This window comes from Miniopterus schreibersii, assembly GCF_964146895.1.
Source record: "Miniopterus schreibersii genome assembly, chromosome: 7".
Lineage (NCBI taxonomy): Eukaryota > Metazoa > Chordata > Mammalia > Chiroptera > Miniopteridae > Miniopterus > Miniopterus schreibersii.
In genome coordinates, this window is record NC_138108.1 from 28,796,309 (window position 1) to 28,814,716 (window position 18,408).

The window sequence follows — 18,408 nt, forward strand, 5'->3', positions numbered from 1 at the left end:
CGATATTTCTAGTGAAAGTTAACATTTCATTCCTCTCTGTTACCTCAGAAAAAGACAGGGAAAAAACAGGACCTTCTGGTCTCCTACAAACGACACCTCACTTCCATCTGCCCCCACTGCAGGATGCAGGGTAGAGTGAAGCCAGATGTGGTTAGATGATCCTTCAGCTCCGCCTTCCTTTCTGCCAAATTCATTTTATCTTAGTTTATGCTTATCCCACCACTTTTGGTATCAAGCTCAGAGTTAAGTTTTTCTTAGGATAAGAGTAATTACACAAAATCCTTTCTTTTCTTTTGTAATATTATTTTAGGAGTTAAGTTTTGCGACAGTAGTACAAATAAAAAGTATTGGATACAGGAGTTCTGGGAACAAATCTAGACTGCTCATAATAATTCTTAAGGAACTGCATTTCATTGCAAACTACATGTTCACAATTATCTATTACTGCATAATAAACCACCCCAAAACGTAGTGACATAAACCAAAAATCATTTTATTATACATACAATTTTATTTATTATAAATTAGGGCAAAGAACAACAAGGATGACTCATCTCTGCTTCACAATGACTAGGGCATCATATGGGCAGGGAAGGGAAAGGAGATGCTCAACTGGTTAAAGATAGCTGACACAACTGGGGCTAGCCAGGTATTTTTCTCTCTCGTAGCCTCTCCGTGTGGCTATCTTGGGCCTCCTCACAGCATGACAGTCTCAACATAGTCAGATTTTTTACATGGGCCTGACTTTCTCCAGAGTTAGTATCCCAGAAAACCCAGCAGCAAATTATAAACCTTCCCATGTTCTAGCTTCAGAGTCTCAGCATGTTTCTTCTGGCACATTCTATTTGGCCAAGCAATTTGCTAAGGCTATTTGAGATATAAACAAATGGGAATTAGATTCCAACTCTCACTGGGAAGAGTAGCAAATAATTTGCCGCCATGTTTAATCAATCACATTGCATTTTTCTGGAACATAACCTCAGTGTAAAACACAGACTCTGTATCTTCCTTTGGTCCTTAAGTTCTATAAAGACACATGTATTTTGTTCAATATATACATTAAATGGGCACAGTTCCTTTCAAATGATTGACAATCAATAAATATTCGATAAATATACAAATGAAGGCATTTTTAGAAGCATGATAAATGTGGGTAGCAAATATCCATGCCACTCACCAAACCCAAAACTACCAAGCAAGAATATGCACATGGAAGCTTTGTTTCTTTTGATAGGAATCTTTCTCAGCCTCTAAAACAACACCTATAATCACAGAGATTTTATTATACCTATTGAAGACCTTCCTAGGTAGGATGGAGGGGCCACTCTTTTCTGATGTGAAGGCTTGCCCTCAAACACTGAGCTGTGAGAAAGCCCTGATAGTAGAAATCCCTATTGTGCCAAGTGAAGAATACCACTAAAAATCATCTCCTTATGCATATTCTCTCTCCATACAAGATTCAGTTCACAAAAAATACAGATGCAAGTGCCATTTGAGCTTCCTGAATTAGTCAACCCTCTGGTTCCAGTGTCTTTAAACATATTTCCATATTCTCAGCCTCATTCTCTCAACTTCAGTCATGTAAGATGTTATGATTAGGTTTAAAAAAAGTGACCAGTGTTAAGAATTGAGAATGGTATGACATTTTATCCTACTTGCAATAAACAAGTTAACCTGCCACAGTCTTATGGCAGAAAGTGTGAGACTCCTGACTCAGAGACAAAGACTTTACTACTCAGACATATAAGCTTCATGTTCATATGAGTTCCCTTTGCCTTCCCCAAGTCACATGAGGGTGACACAGAACTGGGTATAAGTGGACCCTGCACATGCTATGGATTTGCATCACATCTGAGGAACCCCAAGTTTAGGAAACCCCAGTCTTTTATAAGAGGCTGCAAATAACTTGTCCAACCTTTGCCCCAGAGGCAACACTATCTTTACTATACTGGACATCATATAATTCTAATCTCTGCTCCTTCTCCATCTTTTGCTACTATCTCTATTTTCCAAGGCTGTTCACTAAATAAACATTCTTTTTTTGTTTTTGTTTTTTGCTGTTGTTTTTGTTTTTTGTTGTTTTTCTTTTTTTTTTTTTCAAGAGAGGAAGGGAGAGGGAGAGAGAGAAACATCAATGATGACAGAGAGTCATTGATCGGCTGCCTCCTGCACGCCCCCTGCTGGGGATCAAACCCGCAACCTGGGCATGTGCCCTGACCAGGAATTGAACCTTGATCTCCTGGATCACAGGTCTATGCTCGACCACTGAGCATGCTGGCCAGGCCATATAAACATTCTTGAAAAGATCATCCAGAGCAAAAGACTTTCAGTGTATCTGTTCAGAAAACATTCAGAAATATGAAAGATTTATGGAGAATTGCCACTCAACAGTCCAAAGCTAGGGACATCAAGGAGACCTCACAAGCATATGGTAGGTGGTAGAGTTTTCATTAAGAGGAATTAAAAGGTGGAAAGACTCCTCTTCCTTCTGGTAGATACCTTCCTTTTCTTTTGTTTTCTGTCTCTGTCTCCTTCTTTCCTTAAAAAAAATTGTTATCATGTTGCTCTTCTTTCTTTCCATGTGGTTAATATATTCATACAACCTCTTGCTTAAGAGGCAACCCAACCTTTCAAAGGCTTTTGAATTCCAATATGACTTTCAAAGGAAACGATATGTGGAGTGGGCAGCTTATCCTTCTCTGCTTCTTTAGCCATTGAGGAGAAGGGCTTTCTTTTCTGTGGGCTCATCCTTCCGGGCCTCCTGTCACTGCCACAGTAGTATGACCAAGAGTGTCAGGATTCCATATGCGTTTAAATGAAAAGGAAACCAACCAAGGAAGCCATTGACCTGCCTCTGGTCTATAAGTTATGCTAAAGCATTAGCCAAACCCTGGAGCTTACTAATGATCCAGAATGGGAAACCACATAGATATTTACACTGCTGCTCTAGCCAGTAATAAAGTAGGCATTTCCCTGGAGTGACCTCTGTGCTTATATGACTTAGAGACCTGAAATAACATTAGGCAGCTAGTGATTGGATGGAGGATTCAGATCCCTAACCATACCCTTGTGACTAAAGCCCTCCTGTTACTCCACTCCAGCACCACACCAGTATTTGTCAACCTGCCTAGTTCCAGTAAAGTGGGAGCTTTTAAATGGTAGCAAATATATGTCACTCATCTTTGCATCCCCAAGGCCTAGCACTCATTTCCCATTCAACAACGATTACCAACTGAGGGACCCTTTGCTGCATTTTATTGCTGCACTAATCCTTCTTAAACACATCACTTTCACATCACAAACCTCTAGAAGCCTCCTATCTGCCATTGTATGAAGTCCAAATTCCACTGCCTGATTTCTAAGGAAGATATATAATAAGTAGACTTTTCAAAATTTTCTTTAAGAATTGATTGCTGAATTTTATGCATTTCTCTCAGACAGAAATAGAACTTAATTTAGGTCAACTAAATGGTGAGTGTGGCTGCTGATGGTTGCCTCAGATTCTAACATCAACAGTGCTCTCTTTTATTGCCTTTGTTTTTCCCTTGTATAAACTCTTGATGTCCTTAGAGTTTGTGTCATAGTATATTCCTTAGTTATAAGCTGTCTTATACAGAACAGGTTCCTATTATATAGTTCCTCATAGTTCCCATGGTTATAAGGTTGTGCAACAAAGCAAATTACATGACTAGTCACTAATGAATTGATCATTTATAAATATAATTTCCAAAGAATAGATTTCAAATCCATAAAAATGATTACTTCTGATAAGAGGTGAAAGGGAATGGAAAGAAAATTGCAATTGAAAGGGCCTTCAGCTTTATCTGTAATAGTGTTTTGAAAGAAGAATGTATTTATGTGGAGGTAGATTGTTTCCAAAGATGGCTACAACAATCTCTCCCATGCTGCTTACCCTTTATCATGAGGCTTGGCTGCTTCTCCCATAAAGAGGTGGGGTCTATTTCCTGTCCCCTTGAATCTGAGCTTGGCCTGTGACCTGCTTGGACCAACTTGTGATGGACAATTTGACCTACTAGTGGTGGAAATGACAAGAGGAGAGTTCCAATCTTAGGAAGTCCTGCAGCTTTTGCTTTCGCTCCCTGGTCTCCCTGAGGCTGAAAGACTGAGGATAAATCCCATATCCTAGTCATCCCAGCTGAAGAGCCAGACATGTGATCAAGACCATCTTAGATTCCATTAGAGCTAAGTGAGCCTGCCTGGCAGAGATGACCCATTCCAGCTGAGCCCTGCCTAGCCAATCACACACTCATGAGTAAATAAAACTCACAATTGTTGTTGTTTTCAGCCTTGGAATTTCAGGCTGGTTTGTTACACAGCAATAGATAACTTTTATGACATGCTACTTGTGTTACTCAAAATTAATGTTTACCCTGTCTGGTGTGGCTCAGTGGTTGGAACACCATCTCCTGCACCTAAAGGTCCTGGGTTCCATTCCCAGGGCACCAAAATAATAATAATAATAAATAAAATTTAAAAATAAATAGGCTCACTTGCAAATCTTTCTTCCTGTTTAACAATTAGCTTCTCTGTTTTTCCTACTTTAACCCCATGTCTTTAAGGTCTCTGTTTATCTAACAGATTATACAATATCTAACAATGCAATGCAAAATCAGTGCAAATCATTGCAAAATCAGGGCAAAGTGATTATAACGTAAAATTGCAAATCCTTCAAAATATGTAAGAAATCACGAAGTTGATGAAGGTAATGCGAGAGAAGCCCTTGAATCATGGGCAACTCCTCTGACAAATGAGAATCCACAGCTGGAATAGTTAACATTAAAAGAAGAAAAAATCCACATAGATGATGCCACAATAACTGCTTCAAAAGGGAATAATTTGAATGTCAAAATTTAAGAGAGGCTCTTAGGAAACTGATGAAGCCTTCAAATATTTTTGCAATAATGACCCTCTTTATGACTTGCCCACAGAAATCAAATGTAAAAGGATATTGTATCATGATACCATATAATTTTGTTAGAAAATTATGCTTCTCAAAATCAGCACTTGATTCATCCTTTGTTCTAACATTTAACACATCATTGACCAACTAAAATTTGTTAAATGTAAGGTAAATTAATTTTAATGATTTTCTTACCTTTTTAAAAGTTCCAACCAAATCTTTCCACTTTTTTTGTTCCTATTTTTAAAAGATTCACTTTAAGTGGGTTTGGGGGTACCAATTATCTGAGGAAATCATCAGACCTTCCATAAAGAGCTTTAATTCATCTCCCTAACTAGCAGGTATACTCGCTGAGGGCAGGGTCTTAGATCACGCACTATTAGTATCCTCTGAATAGTTCATCAATCATAGAACTGAAGGGATAGTGGAAACTCACAAATTCGATCAATGTGACAACAAATGACCCACTGACTGATTGGCTTATGTGTAGATTTTGCCATTGAAGAATGGCACTTTTCCATTACCAATCCCTGATCCAATATGAGCTGGCATTTGTGCTTCTCAAAATTGTTCGTAGAAGGCCTATTACAAATTTCCTGCTGAAAGCACTTTCGAAGGCTGAATACATTTAAAACCAATTCAAGCATGTAAAGTCGTTTTAGGAAATAAGCCCCACATCCCAAGGGCTCGGCTGAGGAGGGCCACATCTGAGAACAGGTGTGCCACTTCACTGAACAGGAATTTGGAAATGTCAAACATTAGAAGCACTTTAGAAACTCCAACTCAACCTGCCTGACAGTCACACTTCTGGGCACGTGTCAATAAATGCCTTGCAAGAGACAGGCATTTGAGAAAATCACTCAGCGGGGATTAAAAATGAGTTAAAACAAATGAGCATGGTAGGTTCTTAAAGAGACCAGGTGTTATTTATTGGGGGAGAGGAAGGGGTTCTCTTTCAATTTTACTTCTCAAAAGAAGTTCTAGCCCAGCCGCATGGCTCAGTGCTTGAGTGTCAACCTGTGGACCTGGAGGTCAGGGTTCAGTTCCTGGTTAGGGCACATGCCTGAGTTGCAGGCTCCGTCCCTAGTGAGGGGAGTGCAGGAGGCAGCCAATCAATGATTCTCTCTCATCATTGACGTTTCTATCCCTTCCTTTCTCTGAAATCAATAAAAATATATTTTATAAAAAAGAAATTCTATGTTTCTTAAAAAATGGTCATTCAAAACGTTTCCATCTATTACATGATAACAGTCCACAGCATTACATGTTCTAACATCCTTGAAGTTCATTCTCTTTTGACTCATCTTGCATCCCCAATTACAAGAAGAAAGTATTAAGAAGAACCGGGCTGTTTTGTTTGTCATTATCAGGGTTACTTCCCTTCCTTCAGAAATTAAAAACTAACAATACAAGCTTGGCTGCAAGTACCCTTTAAACTTGGCCCCTCCCAGTAGGACACCAGACATTCTACAGACCGTCAGTCAGTTCTAGGGCAAATGCAAACAATACTTTCCGTTAGAATAACTTGTATTCAGGAAAGGAAAAAAAAAAAAAAACAGACACTGTTGCATCTGTAGCATAGCAGCCAGAGAAAAGTTTACTAGCATTAGCCAATTGTAGGCCGTGGAACTGGGCCAAGTTAGCATGTTTTTCTCCGCCCCTAGATGAAGTCACGATTGAAATATGGCATTGAACTTATTTTTAAAAGGGAAGAGTAAGAAAGAAAAGCTAAACCCGCAGGAAAGTGCCCTGGGCAGAGGTCTCGGCGAGGAAGTGTGTGCACACTTCCGAACCCTGGGTGGCTCGGCTCTGCAGCCTTCGCCTCCCACTGGGCGGAGCAGGGCTTTTAAGAGCAGCTGGAATGCAGCTCCCCGATCAGTGTAGCCAGTTGTTGCCTGTCTGAGCCTCTGCCAGCCCTGGGGAGCGGCGCTCCGAGCTCCCAGCGGCCGGCCTCGCCCCGCGCCCTCGCCACGGTCCTCGCCGGCCCACAGGCGCCCTCGCCCCGCGCAGCATGGAGGCGGACGCCGCCCAGGCCGAGAAGCCGCCGCACTCGGGGCCTGACCTGCAGCGGGGAAAGCCAGCCAGCCCCAGCCCGGCGCCCTCCTCCACCCCGAGCCCCAGCCTCCACCTGGGGAGCACCGACGAGGCCATCAGGGACAACGCGCAGGTGAACGCCGTCACGGTGCTCACGCTGCTGGACAAGCTGGTGAAGATGATGGACGCGGTGCAGGAGAACCAGCACAAGATGGAGCAGCGGCAGATCAGCCTGGAGGGCTCGGTGAAGGGCATCCAGAACGACCTCACCAAGCTCTCCAAGTACCAGGCCTCCACCAGCAACGCTGTGAGCAAGCTGCTGGAGAAGTCCCGCAAGGTCAGCGCCCACACGCGGGCGGTCAGCGAGCGCCTGGAGAGGCAGTGCGCGCAGGTGAGGCGGCTGGAGAGCAACCATGCCCAGCTCCTGCGGCGCAACCACTTCAAAGTGCTCATCTTCCAGGTCAGTGCCCCCTCCTCCTCCCACCCGGCCGGGACTCCTCAACATTCGTGATCTCAGTCCGCCTGGCTCTCACAACCCTTTGTACATCTGTCCGCCTGTCAGGGATCAAACACACAGGCATTGTCCCTGTCTGCCTTCAGCAGGCCAGTGTGAAATCTGCGCACACGGGTGGACATTTCCCAGGTCACTGTAGCCTCAACTCAAGGCTGATGCCCCAGAGGTTAGCAGGGTGAGGTCATTTGTCAGGAAACACCTGGATGTACTCCATACGGGTTGGGCAGGTGAGCAGGTGCACAGCACCCTAGTCACATTCATTTGTCTCGGTGCATTATGAATGCAGCTGTTAGCTGGATAGGGCAAATTAATTCAGTGGCTGTTTATTAACTCTTTGTGCAAATAGGGCAATCATGTGAGGCTTTTGTTTGGGTTTTTTTGTTTGTTTTGTTTTTTAAATCAAAAAATTAAACTCATAGCTGTTTAAAAAGTATCCCTTTGTCCAGAGGCTACCAATGTTTTGGGGACTAACCAAGTCTTGAAGACTGATTCTATTAGAGTTGAACTAGCCTCTTCATTTTAAGACTCTTTTGGCCAAAACAATCTTGTTGAGTTCTTTTCTAGCAAATGATGCACTAAAAATATAGAGCATGACTCTACAAACACACTAGATATGCTTGTCATTGCTCAGAGTGACCACAACTGCAAAGTAAAATAAAAGCAGCGTTATCAGTTAGTTACAAAGGCTAGTCTTGAGTTTTTTCTGCTTCAAATGGTTGCCTTAGAATAAAAAGGCCACTTAATTTTTTTTTAATGCATCAATGATGCAATTAACGTAGCAAGAGGCTATCTGGGGACAGGGAGATTGCGTGGGGCTGTTGTTCCACCAAGCGGTGGGCATTTGTGAATCCAAGAGCAGCCCTGCCTAATGCTGGAAGCCCTTCCGCGCCGTGGAACCCGGCCAGTGCAGAGCCCAGGAAGCAATTGCCATCCCTCCCTGCCCCAGGGCTGCCTCGTTGAGACCGTGTGAATAGGGAGGATTTCAAAGCCATGTAGAGGAGAGGCTATAACCAACTGTTTGATTGTGAAAGGCACACAAGAAGAGCCTTCATCTCCCAAGAGAGATTTAGAAATTGGGACTTAAACCAAGGGAGCCTTCTTTTTCTAAATGAATCCGCTCTGTCAAGTTAGAGTCTAAGCCTCCATCCCCCCATAAAAGGAAAAGCTCATCTGGCTGCTTTTTTGTCCCCCTAAATTGCCCTTGATATTGTAAAGCTTCAGGCAGCTGATGTCCCCCTATACCTTGCAGGCTTTTTGCAGCTGGAAGTTTTTTAGCTCGTAATGCAAATAGAATAGCTTTTCCTGCACCAAATGACCTAAGAGATGTGGTAACTGCGCCTTTCTTAAGCCACCTAAGACCCCTACTTTCTTAGCCTAAAAGATATTAGAAATCTTAGCTCTCGAGTCATTTCTAAATTAAATACTGATCCCCAAACAAAATTAAACACGTACAGACCTGTTTAAATCTGTCATCAAAGGAAATTTCCCTTCTTACAGTATGAATCAAAGAGATTATCTCATGTCCTAGTCCTCAGTTAAGGAGGAAAAAACAAGTATTTATCTAGTAGAGGAAAATCATAATTTGTCGGGATCAGTTTTTGTTTTGATTTGCCACGGATGTTCTGTAGATGTTGGGGGGATGGGGAGAGAAGACATGTGACTAAAAATTCAAGAGAATTATAAATCTGACATTTATGAAAACAGTTGTTGGGGAACTTAAAGACACACTCTGCCTCTAAAGCCTCTCCTTGCTCTCCTGTTTCGCCACATTGGATTGACAGGTGTGAAACTGCAGCCAGAAATGAAAGAAATTCTCCTTAGAGTAAAAGGTGTAAAACAGGGGTGCTCAGGACCGAGGTGGGAGCTGAGAGAATCCAAGGCAACATGTTGAAGCTCCATTCTGGGCCTCTTAGCAGGCAGGCCCCAAGGACACTTAATTTTTAAAAAGAGCAGTTTAGGAGGCAAGGGACTGGGCCTTTCTTAAGCCGTGTGAGGTCCTTTATCAGCCTAAAGTATATTAGAAATCTCAGCTCTCAAGGCATCGCATGATGATTATTTTGAAGAAACAAATGCAATTGCAGTTCCTCAGTGGAGAGGTTGCTCTTTCTTGAAGCGAGGGTTTCTAGAGTCGTAACTATGCCAATGGATAAAATAATAACTTGGGCTGGAGAGTGCTTTAACTTAGGGTTTGGGGGGACAAATTTTGCCATCAGACACTGGTTCAAATCCTAGTTTCCCCACTTGCCAACTGTGTGCGCATTTTATAGCTTCTGCAAGCTTCTGTTTCCTCATCTGTGCGCTGAGAATATTAAGAGCAGAAAACTTTTAAGCTCTTAATAAGCCCTGCATGCTCGACTAGGCATTTTTCTGTGCCTTATCTCATTTCCTCCCAATTTACAGGTGAGGATGTTGAGATGTTTATATCTTGTCTGAAGTTATTTATTAAGCAAGCGGTGAAGCTGGGCTTTGAACTCACATCTCATTGATTCCAAAGTGTGTGCTCTTAAACGTTGCTGCTCCCTCCCTCATAGCTCTCTCCTATGGTGAGGAATAAGTGAAAGGACATATTTTAACTGGGTGGTGACTGGCATGGTGTAAGAACTCAAGGAATAGAAAGAAGCCCTTCCCGGGTGGATTTGAAATGCATCTGCACCGAGAGGAGGCTACACTTTTGCTTGGTTAGAAATATGCCTCTTGAGTAACAACTGACCCCACCCTACCCAGGATCTTGAAACACCTATGCTTATGTTTTTTTCAGTTGTGACGTATTAAAAGTTACACACACACAAGCACACACACAAGCACACACGCACACTCCCTTGTATGACAACTACCATGTTGAAGTCAGTATTGTGTCACTGCTGCTCTATGAAAGCAAAGGACACTACCCAAAGAACCTTCCCTAAAGAGATCCCTTTGGTAGCAGCCCAGGCTTCACACTGTGGCAGAGGGTTGATGTTGCCCAGACCCCCAGAGAATGAGAAGGGCATATAATGCACCAGGTACCACTTTATATCTTTAAGTTATTTTGGTTATTTTCAGTCCACTTGAATGTTATGCTAGTTTTTCCTATACTAAATCCACTGGTTTTCTGGTCTAAGACAAAAAAAAAATTAATGTGTAAAATAAAAGAGGAGAGTGAGGAAAGAAAAGCTGTCACCCACTCGAGCGTATTTAGTACCATAGTGTTTAAAAGACTACATTTCTAGTTTGTTAGTTCCTGTTATGTTCTCCAAAATCTACAGGTGCTTCTTGGTTGGTTGGATCTAGATACTTACACATTTGCATTTTCTAAAATTCCAAGCTTTGTTCTTAATTTATCGTGTTTAAATCATGTCATTTACTTATTTAAATCTGTTCTGAATTTACATCGTTGTGGCTGTTAAGCCTCTCATGCCTTAACAGTTACTTCAAATTATAACCAGGAGTATCTAAAGCTGGAGAAAATTCATTTCCCTTTAAGCAATAAACTAAATTGTCAGATCCTTGTTAAACTTAGCAGCTTTCCTTTCTACATTTTTTTATAATAGCTTAAGATCAATGTTCACATTCAAAATACTGTGACAAGACCCAGTGTAAATGAAATGAGACTCAGAACGGTTGCTGATCAAAAAGCAAAGGCTAAAGACTAATAAGGCTAATTCTTTGCCTATCTCTTTACTAAAAAGATAGAATTTCTATGGAAAATCAGTGAATACACAGGTGAAAGGAAATTTTTTCTGTTGGTTGAAGAGACTAGAGTTTCATAGGTAACTAATCCTGCCTAAAGGTGGGATGCCCACTTATGGCCTCTTATGGTTCTAGTAATGATTATTTGAAAAAGCAGTTTGTGAATAATTTCAAATCCAGGAAAGAAAATGACAGCTTACACTTTCATCCACATAAAATTGTGAAATTGGGTGAAAAGAGTAGAGGTTAGATATTTGTTGTGGATACGTTCGTGGAGAATCAAGCCTTTAAATATGTTCAAATATTCATCTTTTGGGTTCCTAAGATGAGGTCAGAATTTTAGAAAGGTGCTAAAAGGGTAACATCTTCAGACTATTTTAAAATTGATTTTTTTTTTTAAAGACTACTTTCTTTATCCAAAGCCACTGTTCTGAAAACTGCTAAATTAATTCAGACTTAAAAGAAATGGGGACCTGGATAATAAAAAAACCTCTTTCATATGACAACTTGTGATGTTTATATCACAGATTGATTAATGTACCCATAATGGAATATTGGTTTCAATATGCTACTTATCCAGTGCCCTTTAGTTTATGAGATAAACAAAATACTGGTTCTTATTGTTATTATTTACACTTATTGAATGCCAGCACTCCCTCAGGCACTTTAAGTGAATAACTGATTATTGTTGGTATTTCTTCAAAAGAATCATTACTTTCTCTCATACATTAAATAACTAAACTCTCAGATGCAGCCTTTCCAAGTAAATGTTGCCCCTTCTGTTGTTTTGTAATCTATATTTGTTTGACTTGAATGAAAAATGTTCTCAAATGCAGCTCAGGTTATATAGTTTTGATTCTTGCATGAAACAAAACGTGTTTGGCATTAGTATACTATGGGATTGCTTCTGTAATTTGTTAACTATTTTCAATGGTATTTAGGTTAATATGACAGAATCAAATATTTTAGAGCTGGAAAGCAACTTAATAATCATTTAACTTAACCTCATTTTATATCAAAGAAGCAGAGGCCCCAAGAAACAAAGTGACTGGCAAAGTTTAGTTTTATTAACAATAGAAATTATAGAGTTGAACTGTGAAATGAGTAAAACCAAACACTATAATCCCACTAGGGCAAAGTTCATGTTTACTGGGTTTTCTACATCAGCTTTTAAATAATTCAGTGTGATTTGGTTTTGTTTTGTGTTTTTTTGGTGTGTAACAAAGAACACCTAACCAGTGTGATCTTAAAAAAGAATTGAACCCTTGATAACACTGAAAAATAATGAAACTTTTAAATCCTCCAGAATGTGAAAGACTGCTCGGGGATTATAACTAATGCATTTTATTCTTATGACTTGCTGATTCCACCAGCAGCTGCCTTAGGGGTGCAGTTCTAATCAATGGCTTTATCCACTTGGCAATCTATACCTCAGAAACACAAATCGGAGAAAGCCATCAATGTGTAAAAGAGACCCATAAATCAGAATGTCAGGTGGGCATAGTTCCATTTTAATAACTAGTATTTAGAGATTATTGGATAAAACATTTCATGGACACAAATTTATGATCCTCATATCCCTCCAAGATGCCACCACATCCCTGTGGGAATAGGACAGCCTTTGCTATTGTCTTCTAACAACAGGGATGTTAGCAACAGGAGAGCAAACTGCTGTTTTGTCTCTCTTTATTCAAGCTTTAAATGACTTACTGTAGGCTTCCTTTTGAATGCTAGTCATAGAGCCTCCTTCTCGTTTAAAGTGTACATATCTGTACATATGTGCAAAGATTGGCTTCCATTAGTTGCAACCCCAAAATTGCTCAGCATGTTGGCAAGTTTCTCTGTTGATATCTATACACACAACTGGAATTATTAGTTCAAAAGAATTAATATAAACAGCAAACAAGCTAAAGTGCAAGGGAAAATGCCACTTCTCAAGAGTCCTCTCCATTCTTTTTCCTTTGCAAACATGTCACTCATGTATGTTTAAAGTCTTCTGTTTAATTCTCCCTTCCTTTGAAAAATTCCTAAGGGTTTTTGTGAAATGTTAGAACCAGGAGCAGATGCATCAGTGGAAACTGGGTATCTTCTTGAAAATAAATCTGTAGGGCAAATAGTCAGCTGCTGCTGGGGGCTTCTATTGCGTAGAACTACCCAGAAGCAACGCAACCCACAAGGGATTCTTAATGCCATGTTAAGGAGTCACAACCCCTAGCAGATATATGGGTACCATAAGTAAACAGTGACAGAACCTAAGATGTATATTTGATCCTCCCCCTTGAAAAAGCCAACAATCTTGGAATCTTCAAAGAAAGCAGACCAAAACCATTATGACAGGAGGCAAAAGCAGAAGTGTAACCTCATCTGTAGATAGGTGAAATATCAAGTGTGTCCTTGAGGTATGTGTGTCCTGAGCAAAACATGTGCAAGTGAGACCGGGCATCTGGGGAACTGTGCAGCGACAGAGGATCCACTGTCTAAAGTTCAAATTGAATTTCCATCATGATAAGAGTCACTTCATAGTGGAATACCATGCATACATTTTACTAAAGGGTAGAGATTTGTATGAGTGTCAGTATTTTTCTGCTTCTAAACAAACATTATGGGAAGGTAAGACCTCCAAGTCCTTGGACATTCACAAGTTCCTGTGTTAAAAGGAAAGGGCTCACCTTCAGGGTGATGCCATAAGAAGCCACAAAATAAACACTGTCCAGTAGACAGAACACAAAATACTGCTTGAGTAATTAAAATGACAGCAGAAGCATAGCAGTTAGCCAAGAAGATATATCTCACTTGTTTCCAGTTGCATAAAGACACCTCCAACTCATTCTGGATTATGTCTGTTCCTGCCGGGTTTATTTTCATAGCTGGCATCACAGAGCACTTGTATAAATTTCCCTGGCATTGTATAAAAGAGTTCAGTTGGGTTTCCCACTATCTCTTAACTGTCCTCATATATGCAGTGTGAATCTACCATAGATCACTTTTGAGTCACATGGTCACGCACTTTCCTCAAACTGTCCTTAAAGGACACATAATGAGAGATATGAGCCTAAGACTCAACAGTGACTAATAATAAAATTTACCCCCCAAAATTTTAATAATAAAATTACCCCAAAAATGCAAAATTTTTAGTTTAATTCTTTTAGAAGGACAGCTAATATGTCTACCTTTCATTAAGGCTGCAGAAAAGAAAGTTATCAGGGATTATAATATACAAATGTACCTCTTCTCTTGTAACCAACACTAATTTTTACAGTTTTCCACCTGATTTTCTGCCTTCTTCACTGAGGACTTTTAATAACATTTCACTGAGCTCTTGCTTTTCTTTCTTTCCTGCAAGCAACTCCTGTCAAATCATCCCAACCCTCTTGTCAAACCCCAGAAGTAATTTCGCTTCTGGACTAAGCATCAAAGCCCTAGCTATTTCTGTAGTCTGCCCCTCTTTCAGTCACACTCATCCTCTGAGAATAAAATCCTTCCTTAAAAATGGAAGCCACTGCACTCATTATGCCTTAGGTACTCATTTCCCAGTGACAGCAACAGTCAGCAAACTTCCTCTGGACACAGAGTGAGGCCCATGTTTTGCAGTCTTCAAGCCTAGCCAATGCAGGGGCAGTCTCCACTCTAGCTACCCCCAGGGCTGTCTTAGAAAGCCACCTTACCCAACATGCACTCATTCAACAAATAGCTGTTGAGCTGCCAGGAACTATTCTAATCACTGGGGTGCAACAATGAACAACAGACAAAAATTCCACCTTCGTGGGGAGTACATGCCGATGAAACAGGCGAGTTGAGACTTCAACATGGGAAAGTTGCTCTCTGTCAAAGTCCATGTCATAAATGATTCACAGGAATCCTGTCTTTCTCTTATTTTTTAACTTTGTCTTTTATAAGATGTTCCTCACAATTTTTTAGGCATTCAAAAATGGGAGGGTGTGGATGAAAGAAGGTGAAGGGATTCGCCAAAAAAACATAAACACAGACAACTGTGTGGTGACGGCCAGAGGGAAAGGGAGATGGGGGCAAGGTGGAGGTGGGCAAAGGGTGGGGGGAAATGGGGATGGAAAGAGACTTGGCTTGGGGCGATGAGCGCAGGAGGCAGTGTGCAGATGATGTTTTGTCGAGTTGTACGCTTGACACCCGTATGGTCTTGTGAACCAATGTCACCCCAATAAATTCAATTTTTAAAAATGGGAGGGTGCAGGAAAGCTTTGGGAAACAGAATCTGTGATATCTTCACTCTACCAAGAATTCTATTTAACCAGGCATTCTGCTCTTTACCTCTACCAATACTTTATCCTTTGTTTCTAACCAGTTTATGGAAGGACTCTGCTATGAGCTTGTGTATGTAAGGGGGAGACACAGGGCTGTATCTCCGCAGGGAGTATCATAATTATACCATTCAGTAGTAATAAGGAGAGGGATTTTTAAGTTTCTCTTTATCAAAACTTTGTTCATTTAGTCTTTGTAGCAAGAAGTTAAAAAAACATGCAAGCTCACTCTTAGAGCATGTTTTTGATTATAATGCCAATTTCTCCATCAATCAGATTTGCAAAATAAAAAGGGAAGTTCTTACTGTTAACATGAACTTTGCATGAATTTTAGATCCCAGATAGACTTTTAAATTCACTAAATCTAGTTATTTTTTAAACTGAAAGTTTACTGGGTGGTCCACAATATAATCAGGTGACATCACAGTGGAAGCCAGGGTGGTATGGGCTCTGAAGCCTGGCCCACCTTGGCCTTCTTGCAGAGCCCTGGTGTCCCTGGAAGTGCCATTTGAAGGCTGTTAATCTAGGTCAAGTCCTCTTGTTCATGTCTGGAAGACACCGAGACCCAAGGAGATTGAGTAATTTACTGAAAGTTGCAGTATGGCAAGGACTGGGACTCAGGCTCCCTGCCACATGTTCTTTCTATTGTGCCCTTGCCGGCTGGCTCTCATTTTCCAATATTCAAAGAAAAATATAAAAATCAATGGGATTTCTAGGCTTTGTGATCCAACTCTGTCTAAATTCAAATCTCCCCACTTAGCAACACTGGAGAAGCATTTGCTTTGCCCTCTGGAGGCAGGTGCCCAGGCTCTGCTCCCTGAGACATGGCGAGGGGCAGGTCTTTGCCTGTGTGTCTAGAAGTTGGAGAATAAGATGTGCTGGGAATAGTCTGGGGAAGGGGTGTTCCTGAGTTTCCTCACTCTTAGCTCTAGGTGGGGGCTGAAGTATTCTTGCCCCAGGAAGCCCTGTTTTTAACAACAGAGGCTTGATAAGCTACACTTGGCATCATCATTCCCCTGTACTACTCTAAAAATGGCCATAGAATGCCACCCCCCCTTACAGCCCACAAAGGACATACTAAGTCACAAGGCTTTGTGAGCGGGTCCCCAGCAAGGCTGGCCCTTGCTTCTCTTCTTCTAAAGTTGTCCCCTCGGAAAAATGAGCATGCCCTTTCAAGCAGACACCAGGGTTGACCGTCTTTACTGCCGGCTGCTAGTTGGGCAGGAAACCTGATCAAGGCCTTCCCTGGTGTCTGACATTGAGGACAGCCTGGTCCCCCCCGCCCCCACCCGGGTGCCAGCCTGGCCTCCAGGCTCCTTCTCAGGGCGACGCTGGCAGGAACAGCGCCGGCAGGAGAGGAGTTCGCAGTAACTCACTGTAGCTCCTTATCGGCAGCCTCCCGGCCCCTCCGAGCCGCAGCCCACTTCCCCTCTGCCCGCGCGATGAGCCAGGGCCCTCCCCCGGCCTCCCGGGCCTACCCAGCCCCGCCCCGTTAACTCTTCGGGGCCTGGAAAGCCGAGGCCACCAGCCTCTGGTTCCCAGCATGCCCAGAGCACGTGCGGAACGACGCCCGCGGGGCTGCTGGGGACCCGCTTGCTAACGTGAGGCCCGCCTTGCCGCCCGCAGGAGGAGAGCGAGATCCCCGCCGGCGTGTTCGCCCGGGAGCCCGCGGGCGCCGCGGAGGGGGCGCGGCCCGCGGCCGACAGCCAGGCCCCGGAGGGCGCCCTGCACGCCGTGGACCTCTCGTCGGAGGACGAGGCGCCGGGCGAGGAGGAGGCCCCGGGCGACAGCGCGGAGGAGGAGGCGGCGGAGACGCGCGCCGGCAGGCTGAAGCGGTCCAGCCTCCGGAAGGTGGACAGCATCAAGAGGGCCTTCTCCCGCCAGAACATCGAGAAGCAGATGAACAAGCTGGGGACGAAGATCGTGTCCGCCGAGAGGCGCGAGCGCATTAAGAAATCTTTTGCTTCCAACCACGAGAAAAGCTCCCCGTTCAGGGTCTCGCCCCTCACTTTCGGCCGGAAGAAAGTCCGAGAGGGCGAAAGCGCGGCCGAAAATGAGGCCAAGTGGGCGGATGCGCCCAGCCACGAGCAGGCGCCCCGCGACGGCGAGGAGGGCTCGTGGGCCGAGGGCCTTTCCCACGCGGCCCCGGCGGAGGGGCGCGCGGCCGCGGGGGGCGGCCCCGGCGTGGACGGCGGCGTGGACTTGGCGGGCGTGGGAGACGAAGAGGAGTCGGCAGGGGCCCTGGAGCAGGCGCGGGAGGCGCGCTACGAGGGCGGCTACGCGCTGAACTCGCAGGAGGCCGAGGGGTCGGACGAGGAGCCCGCGCCGCCCGCAGTGCTGCGGGTGCACCAGACGGCGTAGCCCGCCGCGCGCCCCGGGCCCTGCACCCGCCGCGCCCCGGGCCTGGGCCCGCCCCTGGCACCCGCCGCGCCCGCCCCCGGCTCGGTCCGCGCGCCCGCCCCCGGCTCGGTCCGCGCGCCCGCCCCCGGCTCCATCGCGCGCCCGCCCCCGGCTCCGTCCGCGCGCCCGCCCCCGGCTCCGTCCGCGCGCCCGCCCCCGGCTCCGTCCGCGCGGTGGCCCTGGCGCAGCAGCGCACGTGCGCCGAGCTCCTGCGAAGGCCACCTGCCCGGCTCCACTTCCAGTTTGCTCTTCGGTTCTATTTCTGTGGAATTTCTCCAGGGTGGCCCAGAAGAAGAGACGGAGCAGCTGACAAACACTGATCAGTTTAGCTTCGTCGGGCAAACCAGAAGCTACCTAAGATCCTACTCATGAAATGTGATTTATTTTTCTTGTCATTCCATAAGCTTGCTGAAGAGCGTACCAGTAATATATTGAATCTCCACAGAACTCCGTGAATCTGTTATTTTTCAAGTGTGTCATATACAATATGCATGTGTGTTTAAGCGAAAGGCGTAACTACTTTATATTTTTAAAAGAAAACACTTTTTTTAGGAGGTAGAAGAGAAAGTTCAGTTGGCCACCCACTTAATGGAAAC

General features: G+C 43.7%; 1 protein-coding gene across 1 annotated transcript; it reads left to right on the plus strand.

Annotated features, from left to right (window-relative positions):
* The first annotated feature begins 6,644 nt into the window (after window positions 1-6,644).
* CAVIN2 (caveolae associated protein 2) lies at window positions 6,645-17,805 on the plus strand. Its single transcript, XM_081142964.1, has 2 exons — window positions 6,645-7,415; window positions 17,039-17,805. Exons 1-2 carry the CDS (start codon window positions 6,933-6,935, stop codon window positions 17,771-17,773), a joined length of 1,218 nt encoding a protein of 405 aa, XP_080999090.1. The 5' UTR covers window positions 6,645-6,932; the 3' UTR covers window positions 17,774-17,805.
* Window positions 17,806-18,408: the final 603 nt, after the last annotated feature.